Here is a 15,095-nt window from a genome sequence, read left to right on the forward strand (position 1 = left end):
TATATATATATATATATATATATATATATATATATATATATATATATATATATATATATATATATATATATATATATATATATATATATATATATATATATATATATATATATATATATATATATATATATATATATATATATATATATATATATATATATATATATATATATATATATATATATATATATATATATATATATATATATATATATATATATATATATATATATATATATATATATATATATATATATATATATATATATATATATATATATATATATATATGTACATATATATATATATATATATATATATATATATATATATATATATATATATATATATATATATATATATATATATATATATATATATATATATATATATATATATATATATATATATATATATATATATATATATATATATATATATATATATATATATATATTATATATTTTATATTTATATTATACTTTGTCGCTGTCTCCCGCGTTTGCGAGGTAGCGCAAGGAAACAGACGAAAGAAATGGCCCACCCCCCCCCCATACACATATATATACATACGTCCACACAAGCAAATATACATACCTACACAGCTTTCCATGGTTTACCCCAGACGCTTCACATGCCCCGATTCAATCCACTGACAGCACGTCAACCCCGGTATACCACACCGCTCCAATTCACTCTATTCCTTGCCCTCCTTTCACCCTCCTGCATGTTCAGGCCCCGATCACACAAAATCCTTTTCACTCCATCCTTCCACCTCCAATTTGGTCTCCCTCTTCTCCTTGTTCCCTCCACCTCCGACACATATATCTTCTTGGTCAATCTCTCCTCACTCATCCTCTCCATGTGCCCAAACCACTTCAAAACACCCTCTTCTGCTCTCTCAACCACGCTCTTTTTATTACCACACATCTCTCTTACCCTTACGTTACTCACTCGATCAAACCACCTCACACCACACATTGTCCTCAAACATCTCATTTCCAGCACATCCATCCTCCTGCGCACAACTCTATCCATAGCCCACGCCTCGCAACCATACAACATTGTTGGAACCACTATTCCTTCAAACATACCCATTTTTGCTTTCCGAGATAATGTTCTCGACTTCCACACATTCGTCAAGGCCCCAAGGATTTTCGCCCCCTCCCCCACCCTATGATCCACTTCCGCTTCCATGGTTCCATCCGCTGCCAGATCCACTCCCAGATATCTAAAACACTTCACTTCCTCCAGTTTTTCTCCATTCAAACTCACCTCCCAATTGACTTGACCCTCAACCCTACTGTACCTAATAACCTTGCTCTTATTCACATTTACTCTTAACTTTCTTCTTCCACACACTTTACCAAACTCAGTCACCAGCTTCTGCAGTTTCTCACATGAATCAGCCACCAGCGCTGTATCATCAGCGAACAACAACTGACTCACTTCCCAAGCTCTCTCATCCCCAACAGACTTCATACTTGCCCCTCTTTCCAAAACTCTTGCATTTACCTCCCTAACAACCCCATCCATAAACAAATTAAACAATCATGGAGACATCACACACCCCTGCCGCAAACCTACATTCACTGAGAACCAATCACTTTCCTCTCTTCCTACACGTACACATGCCTTACATCCTCGATAAAAACTTTTCACTGCTTCTAACAACTTTCCTCCCACACCATATATTCTTAATACCTTCCACAGAGCATCTCTATCAACTCTATCATATGCCTTCTCCAGATCCATAAATGCTACATACAAATCCATTTGCTTTTCTAAGTATTTCTCACATACATTCTTCAAAGCAAACACCTGATCCACACATCCTCTACCACTTCTGAAACCACACTGCTCTTCCCCAATCTGATGCTCTGTACATGCCTTCACCCTCTCAATCAATACCCTCCCATATAATTTACCAGGAATACTCAACAAACTTATACCTCTGTAATTTGAGCACTCACTCTTATCCCCTTTGCCTTTGTACAATGGCACTATGCACGCATTCCGCCAATCCTCAGGCACCTCACCATGAGTCATACATACATTAAATAACCTTACCAACCAGTCAACAATACAGTCACCCCCTTTTTTGATAAATTCCACTGCAATACCATCCAAACCTGCTGCCTTGCCGGCTTTCATCTTCCGCAGAGCTTTCACTACCTCTTCTCTGTTTACCAAATCATTTTCCCTAACCCTCTCACTTTGCACACCACCTCGACCAAAACACCCTATATCTGCCACTCTATCATCAAACACATTCAACAAACCTTCAAAATACTCACTCCATCTCCTTCTCACATCACCACTACTTGTTTTCACCTCCCCATTTGCGCCCTTCACTGAAGTTCCCATTTGCTCCCTTGTCTTACGCACTTTATTTACCTCCTTCCAGAACATCTTATATATATATATATATATATATATATATATATATATATATATATATATATATATATATATATATATATATATATATATATATATATATATATATATATATGTATATATATATATATATATATATATATATATATATATATATATATATATATATATATATATATATATATATATATATATATATATATACATATATATATATATATATATATATATATATATATATATATATATATATATATATATATATATATATATATATATATATATATATATATATATATATGATACAGCGCTGGTGGCTGATTCATGTGAGAAACTGCAGAAGCTGGTGACTGAGTTTGGTAAAGTGTGTGGAAGAAGAAAGTTAAGAGTAAATGTGAATAAGAGCAAGGTTATTAGGTACAGTAGGGTTGAGGGTCAAGTCAATTGGGAGGTGAGTTTGAATGGAGAAAACTGGAGGAAGTGAAGTGTTTTAGATATCTGGGAGTGGATCTGGCAGCGGATGGAACCATGGAAGCGGAAGTGGATCATAGGGTGGGGGAGGGGGCGAAAATTCTGGGGGCCTTGAAGAATGTGTGGAAGTCGAGAACATTATCTCGGAAAGCAAAAATGGGTATGTTTGAAGGAATAGTGGTTCCAACAATGTTGTATGGTTGCGAGGCGTGGGCTATGGATAGAGTTGTGCGCAGGAGGATGGATGTGCTGGAAATGAGATGTTTGAGGACAATGTTTGGTGTGAGGTGGTTTGATCGAGTGAGTAACGTAAGGGTAAGAGAGATGTGTGGAAATAAAAAGAGCGTGGTTGAGAGAGCAGAAGAGGGTGTTTTGAAGTGGTTTGGGCACATGGAGAGAATGAGTGAGGAAAGATTGACCAAGAGGATATATGTGTCGGAGGTGGAGGGAACGAGGAGAAGAGGGAGACCAGATTGGAGGTGGAAAGATGGAGTGAAAAAGATTTTGTGTGATCGGGGCCTGAACATGCAGGAGGGTGAAAGGAGGGCAAGGAATAGAGTGAATTGGAGCGATGTGGTATACCGGGGTTGACGTGCTGTCAGTGGATTGAATCAAGGCATGCGAAGCGTCTGGGGTAAACCATGGAAAGCTGTGTAGGTATGTATATTTGCGTGTGTGGACGTATGTATATACATGTGTATGGGGGGGGGGGTTGGGCCATTTCTTTCGTCTGTTTCCTTGCGCTACCTCGCAAACGCGGGAGACAGCGACAAAGTATAATAAAAAAAAAATAATATATATATATATATATATATATATATATATATATATATATATATATATATATATAGAGAGAGAGAGAGAGAGAGAGAGAGAGAGAGAGAGAGAGAAAGGAGAGAGAGAGAGAAACAGGACCTGTCACTTTAACTCCATGTCGATCACTCTCACCCTTCCCGGTACCCGCAGCACGAGCGAGTTCCTGGTGATCGTGTTTCGTGGAAGGGTTTGGAATCCCAACTTCGATACCTGCCGGAGAAAGCCCAGGACTACGGCACGCTCCACTGCTGGGCTTCGAACTGGGTCGGTCATCAGAAGAAGCCGTGTGTCTTCTCGGTCAAGCCTGCTGGTGAGTCGCGAGGCCCTGGGTTGTTGTCTAAGTCACGTATCTAAGTCTTAGCTGCTCATTTATCGTCAGAGACGTTTGAAGTAATGGTAAGTGTATTGTAAGCAGTGGTAGGCAATTGGTAGTGGCTACTGCAGATCGTGTTTTTTTTTCTTCATATCAGGTGAACAGCAACGGTCGTGATCGTCACAGTAGTAGAAGTAGCGGAGTTGATGGGACGTTTGAGATAGGGCGATAGTATGAGTGGCGTACTGAATATGATTTGCGGTTATAGTAGTAGTAGTAGAAGCAGTAGTTACATTAGCAGCAGAAGTAGTATTTATGGTTATTGTGCTGTTAAAAGTAGTAGTTGTAGTTGTCGTAGGTACATATGGAGCAGAAATAGTATTTGAAGTTCTTTTACTGCTAAAAGTATTAGTAGTTGTAGTAGTAATAAAAGTAGTTGTAGTATTAGTAATAGTAGCGTTAGTAGTAATAGTACCGAAATATGTTGTATCATAGATACGTGCCTTTGTCCTACAAGGCGCAAAAGAACGAGTAGAAATTCTGATCTGTGCACCTCATCTGTATGTATTTATGAGGCATATGTAAGTGTAACAGTGTATGGCAATATAATCACCTAGAATGGCGAAGTATGAAATGTATATATATACACGGCATTGAGAAACCTTAAGTTGATTGAGCCAAGGTTTAGATCGACTGCATTTTGCAGTAAGTGTGTAGCAACAGCAAAACCTCAAGTAATCAAAAACTGCAATGGTGAACAATTCATCCCTTAATGATATATTTAATCTGATGAGTTTGTGGGTCAGTTAGGATTAATGATATCTGAACAATACAACGTCTTTTGTGTGTGATTTCCTGTGAATAATTCTCTTGAACACGACAGTGCGATCCTTGAAGGTTGTGTCAATCGGAGTATAGTCTTGTCCGAAAATCTTCATACTCCAAAGGAGAGACCATCCTCTCCCCTGCTAGTGATTGTAACGCAGCCTTGAAGCTGCAGGTACCCATGGAGAAGGGTCGGTTTTATGACAATGATGATAGATGTTAATGCAATGATAACCTGTCCTCAACGTTTTCAGGAGTCCCATCACCTCCTGTGAACTGCACAGTCAACAACCAAACTTGGGAGAGTATGGAGCTGACCTGTGGTGACCCCGGAACTGCAGGGTTGCTGGGTCAGTACCGGGATCATGGCTACGGCTACGCGGGACCCAGATTCGAGGATGACCCGACTCCAGGCGACCCGGCAGAGCTCTTGCAGGATCACGACAAGCCTCGGTACCTCCTCACAGTCCACGATCGCCTCACTCACGCCGTTGTGCACAATGTCACTGGTAAGATGGTCTTCTTCTCGCATCAGTTGTGACTGTTTATAAACCCATACAAATAATTCTTATGACAAAGGCTTGCAGTCTGGAGCCAAAAACTTCATTGAGGCATCTCAAAACACATTCCCAATCTTCTAAACTCCTCATTGAGGCATCTCTATACACACTCTGTCTTCCCAAGTTTTCATTAGGGCATCTCTGTACGCATTCCGAATCTCCTTTGAGGCATCTCTATGTACACATTCCCAGTCTTCCTTGAGGCATCTCTATACACATTCCCAATCTTCCTTGGGGCATCTCTATACACATTCGTAACATTCCTTGAGGCATCTCTATACACTTTCCCAGTCTATCTTGAGATATCTCTGCACACATTCCTAGTCGTCTTGTTTACATTCCCAGTCATCCTTGAGGCATCCCTATTTGCGTTCCCAATCCTCCTTGAGATATATCTTTATACACACATTCCTAGGCTTCGTTTTTTGATGCCAAAAGGCTTCAGCTAAGGACAAAAGTATAATCTCCTCCCAGCCTTCCTTTTCTTACATTGAAGACCCCAATCACGGGTCAGTCCTCATTGAGGTATCTTTACATGCTAACAATCCTCTCTCTCGTTCCTCATAGAGGTATCTTTACATGCTAACAATCCTCCCTGTCGTTCGTTGAAGACTCCAGTCAAGGGGAGGAATCGGATTAAAGTGTCTATTGTAGATATTCACATTTTCTTTGGCATGTTCGAGGGTCCACTTACAGACGAAGGTCTTCAGTCAGGCGTTAAATGAAATATAAGAAGGTTGAGATTGGTAAGAAATAAGGAGAAAAAAAAGGGAGGGGGATGATCCAAGAGTTTTTATGGAAGTAGAACACCTGCCTTCAGAAAATTGTCAGGTTGAAGGAGTTTAAGAAGTTATACTCTTAGATAAGATGTTGTAGAACACGATCTCTTACCAAAGTTCATCCCGTCTGTTCATCAACTTGAAAAATTCCTCCATTTTCACTTAAGGAAAATTAGGTAGAACTTAACCACATTTTTTTTCTAAGTTCATCAACAGTCTTGAGTTTCCATATCATTCTGTAAGTATTGGTTGAAGAGGAAAATAAACCAGACGAAAAAAGGAGGGAAAATTAAAAATCTACATTATACATTCGTAATGGAACAAAAATCTTTTTTCTCGAAGTTAAATTCGACTATATTGAATTTGATTTTTGTTTTGGTATACACCATGGCTACACTTGTAGCTTTAAAACGTATTAGAAAAGTAGAGAAAAATTTATATAATGCATTTGTATGCTATTGCCAATAGCAAACAGATTCAGAAAAAAGTAAATATTGGAAAACCTAATCTTAGATGCCTCCAGCTCCCAGAAACCTACCAATATACAAAGATTTTTCGTTCATGAGATGTACAAAAAATAGATATTGTTTGCGCTGATATAGACCAGAGAATAAGAAACGGTCATAAAAAATAGATAAGAGCCGCAACCTTCTGTATTTCCCCAGAAAAAATACAAAGAAATCTAGTGATACATATTCCCATGTGTGGACAATATATGTATTTTCTTGTTTTCATAGTTGATCACCGTTTTCCGTGTCAATGATGTAGCATCAGGAGCAGCCGAAGAGAGGAAGCAGTCAACTATCATATATTTACATATATATATATATATATATATATATATATATATATATATATATATATATATATATATTCTTATGAGTCCACGGGGAAAATGAAACACGATAAGTTCCCAAGTGCACTTTCGTGTAATAATCACATCATCAGGGGAGACACAAGCGAGAAATATAACAGTCAGTTGATATACATCGAAGAGACGAAGGTAGGACGCCATTTGGTAGACATGTGATTGTCCAAAACATACAACGAGCGTTCATAAACTTATCATTTTACAAATCTTATCAACAATAAAGTTATCTAATTTGTATAGATCATCACTAATATTAAGATTATAATTCTTTGTGTATTCAATAATAGAAGATTCAATGATATTTCTCTTGGTAATAGAGTTAGAGTTTATAACTGAGATGGTGTTACTCCAGTCAATACAATGATCATAGTTTTTAACGTGATTAAACAAGGCATTTGATTCTTGTCCCGTTCTTATACTATATTTATGTTGCTGAAGTCTAACAGAAATATCCTTACCAGTCTGACCAACATAAAATTTATCACAGTTTCCAGAAGGCACTTTACAGATGCATCCAAGAGAATTTTCCGGTGAATTCCTGATTAAGATATTCTTTATAGTATTATTGTTGCTAAAGGCAACATTTACATTAAATGATTTAAGCAACATGGGAACTAAAGTGAAATTCTTATTAAAAGGGAGAACTTAAAGATTCTTGATGTCAATGGGAAGTTTGGGCTCAACTCTATAAAACGATTTCTTTGCTAACTTAAGGGATTTATCAATGGAAGATCTAGGGTACTTTAACTTACCCTAGATCTTTCAGTGATAAATCCTTTAAGTTAGCAAAGAAATCATTTTATAGAGTTAAGCCTAAACCTCCCAATGACACCAAGAATCTTTTAGTTCTCCCTTTTAATAAGAATTTCACTTTGCTTCCCATGTTGCTTAAATCCTTTAATGTAAATGTTGCCTTTAGCAACAATAATACTATAAAGAATATCTTAATCAGGAATTCACCAGAAAATTCTCTTGGATGCATCTATAAAGTGCCCTCTGGAAACTGTGATAAATCTTATGTTGGTCAGACTGGTAAGGATATTTCTGTTAGACTTCAGCAACATAAATGTAGTATAAGAACGGGACAAGAATCAAATGCCTTGTTTAATCACGTTAAAAACTATGATCATTGTATTGACTGGAGTAACGCCATCTCGTTATAAACTCTAACTCTATCACCAAGAGAAATATCATTGAATCTTCTATTATTAAATACACAAAGAATTACAATCTTAATATTAGTGATGGTCTATACAAATTAGATAACTTTATTGTTGATAAGATTTGTAAAATGATAAGTTTATGAACGCTCGTTGTATGTTTTGGACAATCACATGTTTACCAAATGGCGTCCTAGCTTCGTCTCTTCGATGTATATCAACTGACTGTTATATTTCTCTCTTGTGTCTGCCCTGATGATGTGATTATTACACGAAAGTGCACTTGGGAACTTATCGTGTTTCATTTTCCCCGTGGACTCATAGGAATATCTTGATCACGCGCAAAATTGTGATCCTTTCCAATATATATATATATATATATATATATATATATATATATATATATATATATATATATATATATATATATATATATATATATATATATATATATATATATATATATATATATATATATATATATATATATATATATATATATATATATATATATATATATATATATATATATATATATATATATATATATATATATATATATATATATATTTATATGTATGTATATTGAGGAATGGGATGTATTTAGGGAATCAGTGATGGATTGCGCAAAAGATGCTTGTGGCATGAGAAGAGTGGGAGGTGGGTTGATTAGAAAGGGTAGTGAGTGGTGGGATGAAGAAGTAAGAGTATTAGTTAAAGAGAAGAGAGAGGCATTTGGACGATTTTTGCAGGGAAAAAATGCAATTGAGTGGGAGATGTATAAAAGAAAGAGACAGGAGGTCAAGAGAAAGGTGCAAGAGATGAAAAAAAGGGCAAATGAGAAATGGGGTGAGAGAGTATCATTAAATTTTAGGGAAAATAAAAAGATGTTCTGGAAGGAGGTAAATAAAGTGCGTAAGACAAGGGAGCAAATGGGAACTTCAGTGAAGGGCGCAAATGGGGAGGTGATAACAAGTAGTGGTGATGTGAGAAGGAGATGGAGTGAGTATTTCGAAGGTTTGTTGAATGTGTTTGATGATAGAGTGGCAGATATAGGGTGTTTTGGTTGAGGTGGTGTGCAAAGTGAGAGGGTTAGGGAAAATGATTTGGTAAACAGAGAAGAGGTAGTGAAAGCTTTGCGGAAGATGAAAGCCGGCAAGGCAGTAGGTTTGGATGGTATTGCAGTGGAATTTATTAAAAAAGGGGGTGACTGTATTGTTGACTGGTTGGTAAGGTTATTTAATGTATGTATGACTCATGGTGAGGTGCCTGAGGATTGGCGGAATGCGTGCATAGTGCCATTGTACAAAGGCAAAGGGGATAAGAGTGAGTGCTCAAATTACAGAGGTATAAGTTTGTTGAGTATTCCTGGTAAATTATATGGGAGGGTACTGATTGAGAGGGTGAAGGAATGTACAGAGCATCAGATTGGGGAAGAGCAGTGTGGTTTCAGAAGTGGTAGAGGATGTGTGGATCAGGTGTTTGCTTTGAAGAATGTATGTGAGAAATACTTAGAAAAGCAAATGGATTTGTATGTAGCATTTATGGATCTGGAGAAGGCATATGATAGAGTTGATAGAGATGCTCTGTGGAAGGTAGTAAGAATATATGGTGTGGGAGGAAGGTTGTTAGAAGCAGTGAAAAGTATTTATGGAGGATGTAAGGCATGTGTACGTGTAGGAAGAGAGGAAAGTGATTGGTTCTCAGTGAATGTAGGTTTGCGGCAGGGGTGTGTGATGTCTCCATGGTTGTTTAATTTGTTTATGGATGGGGTTGTTAGGGAGGTAAATGCAAGAGTTTTGGAAAGAGGGGCAAGTATGAAGTCTGCTGGGGATGAGAGAGCTTGGGAAGTGAGTCAGTTGTTGTTCGCTGATGACACAGCGCTGGTGGCTGATTCATGTGAGAAACTGCAGAAGCTGGTGACTGAGTTTGGTAAAGTGTGTGGAAGAAGAAAGTTAAGAGTAAATGTGAATAAGAGCAAGGTTATTAGATATCTGGGAGTGAATCTGGCAGCGGATGGAACCATGGAAGCGGAAGTGGATCATAGGGTGGGGGAGGGGGCGAAAAATGGGTATGTTTGAAGGAATAGTGGTTCCAACAATGTTGTATGGTTGCGAGGCATGGGCTATGGATAGAGTTGTGCGCAGGAGGATGGATGTGCTGGAAATGAGATGTTTGAGGACAATGTGTGGTGTGAGGTGGTTTGATCGAGTGAGTAACGTAAGGGTAAGAGAGATGTGTGGAAATAAAAAGAGCGTGGTTGAGAGAGCAGAAGAGGGTGTTTTGAAGTGGTTTGGGCACATGGAGAGGATGAGTGAGGAAAGATTGACCAAGAGGATATATGTGTCGGAGGTGGAGGGAACAAGAAGAGGGAGACCAAATTGAAGGTGGAAAGATGGAGTGAAAAAGATTTTGTGTGATCGGGGCCTGAACATGCAGGAGGGTGAAAGGAGGGCAAGGAATAGAGTGAATTGGAGCGATGTGGTATACCGGGGCTGACGTGCTGTCAGTGGATTGAATCAAGGCATGCGAAGCGTCTGGGGTAAACCATGGAAAGCTGTGTAGGTATGTATATTTGCGTGTGTGGACGTATGTATATACATGTGTATGGGGGGGGGTTGGGCCATTTCTTTCGTCTGTTTCCTTGCGCTACCTCGCAAACGCGGGAGACAGCGAAAAAGTATAAAAAAAAAAAAATGTATATTGAGATACCATAGCCTTGATTAAAGATATTTGTGACTGTAGGATGGCAAAGAAGCGAAAAGATATGGTTTTATGCAAATGTCAAGAGGTTTTTACATATAGATATTTACCTATATTTATAGGATGACTAGAGTAGGGAAACTAGACCTCCTTTATAGGCCTATGACAAAAAATCCTTACAGCAGTGATATCGTATTTATTCACCCATAATCTTTTCATTCAAATATTGAAGGATTTATTTGCCAATCTAGTTGTTTTGATAGATTTCTTCTCTGTCCTTGTAGCACTTCAGGATGTATGTTAGTCAACCAAGATTTTTAGGGAAGCAAGAATACCTTCACCATTTTATAGGCCTTAAAAGATTGAGTTCAGTGACTGACAGACTTTGAATAGATTCGAAAGATTAGGTAGATTGTAGTGAATCAGATACGAAGTTACTTATCACTTTATAACGTTCATCTTTATCTCAAGTAGAACTCTTTGTAGGTTAACTTCGTACCTACGAGCGAAATGACATTCAACTGGTCTTTGATAACTACTTAGACGCCAAGACTTTCAACGCCTTTGATGATCTTCCGTAGCTGTGGAGTAGATCACCCACCTCTTAACCTTCCCCTTCCTAAGCTAAATACGGTAAAAAAGTTTCAATCTACTCTGGGCTGTCTTAACGTGGGTCTCGACGTTCTTAAAAAATTCACTAAGACGCATTTCCATCTGGGCAGTTGCATGAGTAGCTTTTATCTGTGGTCAATAATTAACGAGACAGGCGTTCCAACTTCCCTCAGCGAACTAGGTTTAGTGCAGGCAAAACACCACTTCTTCCCCAGTATGCAGGGCAGCAGTGGGAGCCTTAGGTTTGGTCTGGCGAGGAGGAAAAGGTGGGACAGTGGTTTTTCCGTCCCTGAGAGAAGGGGAAATTGTGTTTTTCACCTCTTTTTGCCGTTTTGCTCATTTCATGAAATATGTACATTTTCCAGCTGAATGAAAGATATCAGTTTCAACTGATATTTTTTCTTTCAATTTCGGTTGGCTTCATGAAATATCAGCATTTTATAGGAAATTAGAAGAGAGGGTTCTCTCGCCGTTTTTGACAATTGCAATTATTTCCAATATCAGCTGAGACGGTATGGGCATTTGAAAGCCCTAATTCAAGGCTGTCCTGTAAACTCTCTCTCTCTCTCTCTCTCTCTCTCTCTCTCTCTCTCTCTCTCTCTCTCTCTCTCTCTCTCTCTCTCTCTCTCTCTCTCTCTCTCTCTCTCTCTCTCTATATATATATATATATATATATATATACATCATAGAACATACAAATCTCCAACAGCAAGGATCTAATCCGGTACCCCTTTGTAAGAGGCAGGAATGCTAACCGCTAGGCTATGGACCTGGCTAATAGGAAACAACTATTCGAATACTGAGTACTCGAATACCCTTCGTCTCACAATGGTGAGCAACGGGGTTTATACCGGGAAATGCTTGTGGCATGAAAAGCGTGGGAGGTGGGCAGTTTAGAAAGTGTAGTGAGTGGTGGGATGAAGAAATAAGATTATTAGTGAAAAAGAAGAGAGAGGCATTTGGACGATTTTTGCAGGGAAAAAATGCAAATGAGTAGGAGATGCATAAAAGAAAGAGGCAGGAGATCAAGAGAAAGATGCAAGAGGTGAAAAAGAGGGAAAATGAGAGTTGTGGTGATAGAGTATCATTAAATTTTAGGGAGAATAAAAAGATGTTTTGGAAGGAGATAAATAAAGTGCGTAAGACAAGAGAGCAAACGGAAACTTCAAAGGGGCTAATGGGGAGGTGATAACAAATAGTGGTGATGTGAGAAGATGGAATGAGTATTTCGAAGGTCTGCTGAATGTGTTTGATGATAGAGTGGCAGGTATAGGGTGTTTTGGTCGAGGTGGTGTGCAAAGTTATAAGGTTAGGGAAAATGATTTGGTAAACAGAGAAGAGGTAGTAAAAGCTTTGCGGAAGATGAAAGCTGGCAAGGCAGCGGGTTTGGATGGTATTGCAGTGGAATTTATTAAAAGAGGGGGTGACTGTATTGTTGACTGGTTGGTAAGGTAATTTAATGTATGTATGATTCATGGTGAGATGCCTGAGGATTGGCGGAATGCTTGCATAGTGCCATTGTACAAAGGCAAAGCGGATAAGAGTGAGTGCTCAAATTACAGAGGTATAAGTTTGTTGAGTATTCCTGATAAATTATATGGGAGGGTATTGACTGAGAGGGTGAAGGCATGTACAGAGTATCAGATTGGGGAAGAGCAGTGTGGTTTCAGAAGTGGTAGAGGATGTGTGGATCAGGTGTTATCTTTGAAGAATGTATGTGAGAAATACTTTGAAAAGCAAATGGATTTGTATGTAGCATTTATGGATCTGGAGAAGGCATATGACAGAGTTGATAGAGATGCTCTGTGGAAGGTATTAAGAATATATGGTGTGGGAGGCAAGTTGTTAGAAGCAGTGAAAAGTTTTTATCGAGGATGTAAGGCATGTGTACGTGTAGGAAGAGAGGAAAGTTATTGGTTCTCAGTGAATGTAGGTTTGCGGCAGAGGTGTGTAATATCTCCATGGTTGTTTAATTTGTTTATGGATGGGGTTAAGGAGGTAAATGCAAGAACTTTGGAAAGAGGGGCAAATATGCAGTCTGTTGGGGATGAGAGAGCTTGGGAGGTGAGTCAGTTGTTGTTCGCTGATGATACAGCGCTGGTGGCTGATTCATGTGAGAAACTGCAGAAGCTGGTGACTGAGTTTGGTAAGGTGTGTCAAAGAAGAAAGTTGAGAGTAAATGTAAATAAGAGCAAGGTTATTAGGTACAGTAGGGTTGAGGGTCAAGTCAATTGGGAGGTAAGTTTGAACGAAGAAAAACTGGAGGAAGTAAAGTGATTTAGATATCTGAGAGTGGATCTGGCAGCGGATGGAACCATGGAAGCGGAAGTGAATCATAGGGTGGGGGAGGGGGCGAAAATCCTAGGAGCCTTGAAAGGTGTGTGGAAGTCGAGAACATTACCTCGGAAAGCAAAGGTGGGTATGTTTGAAGGAATAGTGGTTCCAACAATGTTGTATGGTTACGAGGCGTGGGCTATGGATAGAGTTGTGCGCAGGAGGGTTGATGTGCTGGAAATGAGATGTTTGAGGACAATATGTGGTGTGAGGTGGTTTGATCGCGTAAGTAATGTAAGGGTTAGAGAGATGTGTGGTAATAAAAAGATTGTGGTTGAGAGAGCAGAAGAGGGTGTTTTGAAATGGTTTGGTCACATGAAGAGAATGAGTGAGGAAAGAATGACCAAGAAGATATATATCTCAGAGGGGGAGGGAACGAGAAGTGGGAGACCAAATTGGAGGTAGAAAGATGGAGTGAATTGGAAAGGAGGGTGAATTGGAACGATGTGTTATACCGGGGTCGACGTGCTGTCAATGGATTGAATCAGGGCATATGAAGCGTCTGGGGTAAACCATGGAAAGTTCTGTGGGGCCTGGATGTGGAAAGGGAGATGTGGTTTCGGGCATTATTGCATGACAGCTGGAGACTGAGTGTGAGCGAATGGGGCCTTTGTTGTGTTTTCCTGGCGCTGCCTCGCGCACATGAGGGGGGAGTGGGATGTTATTCCGTGTGTGGCGGTATGGTGGGGGTGAGTAGGGGCAGACAGTGTGAATTGTGTGCATGTGTGTATATGTGTGTGTCTGTGTGTGTATATATGTGTGTACGTTGGGATGTGTGGGTGTGTATGTTTGCGTGTGTGGACGTGTGTGCGTGTGCATGTGTATGGGGATGGGTTGGGCCATTTTTTTCGTCTGTTTTATTTCGCTACCTCGCAGGCGCGGGACACAGCGACAAAGCAAAATAGATAAATGATATATACATATATATAAATATATATATATATATATATATATATATATATATATATATATATATATATATATATATATATATATATATATATATATATATATATTTTTTTTTTTTTTTTTTTTATACTTTGTCGCTGTCTCCCGCGTTTGCGAGGTAGCGCAAGGAAACAGACGAAAGAAATGGCCCAACCCCCCCCCCCCCATACACATGTACATACACACGTCCACACACGCAAATATACATACCTACACAGCTTTCCATGGTTTACCCCAGACACTTCACATGCCTTGCTTCAATCCACTGACAGCACGTCAACCCCTGTATACCACATGACTCCA

At 38.7% G+C, this 15,095-nt stretch overlaps 1 protein-coding gene across 1 annotated transcript in view; it reads left to right on the forward strand.

The window, feature by feature from the left end:
• LOC139757447 (hemicentin-1-like) overlaps window positions 1–15,095 on the forward strand; it is a 334,144-nt gene that overhangs the window by 308,811 nt on the left and 10,238 nt on the right. Inside the window, exons 12-13 of the mRNA XM_071677971.1 lie at window positions 3,838–3,997; window positions 5,080–5,334. Of these exons, the coding sequence (XP_071534072.1) occupies window positions 3,838–3,997; window positions 5,080–5,334 (415 nt within the window). The remainder of the gene's footprint in view (window positions 1–3,837; window positions 3,998–5,079; window positions 5,335–15,095) is intronic.

The sequence above is a fragment of the Panulirus ornatus genome, chromosome 26 (assembly GCF_036320965.1).
Source record: "Panulirus ornatus isolate Po-2019 chromosome 26, ASM3632096v1, whole genome shotgun sequence".
Lineage (NCBI taxonomy): Eukaryota > Metazoa > Arthropoda > Malacostraca > Decapoda > Palinuridae > Panulirus > Panulirus ornatus.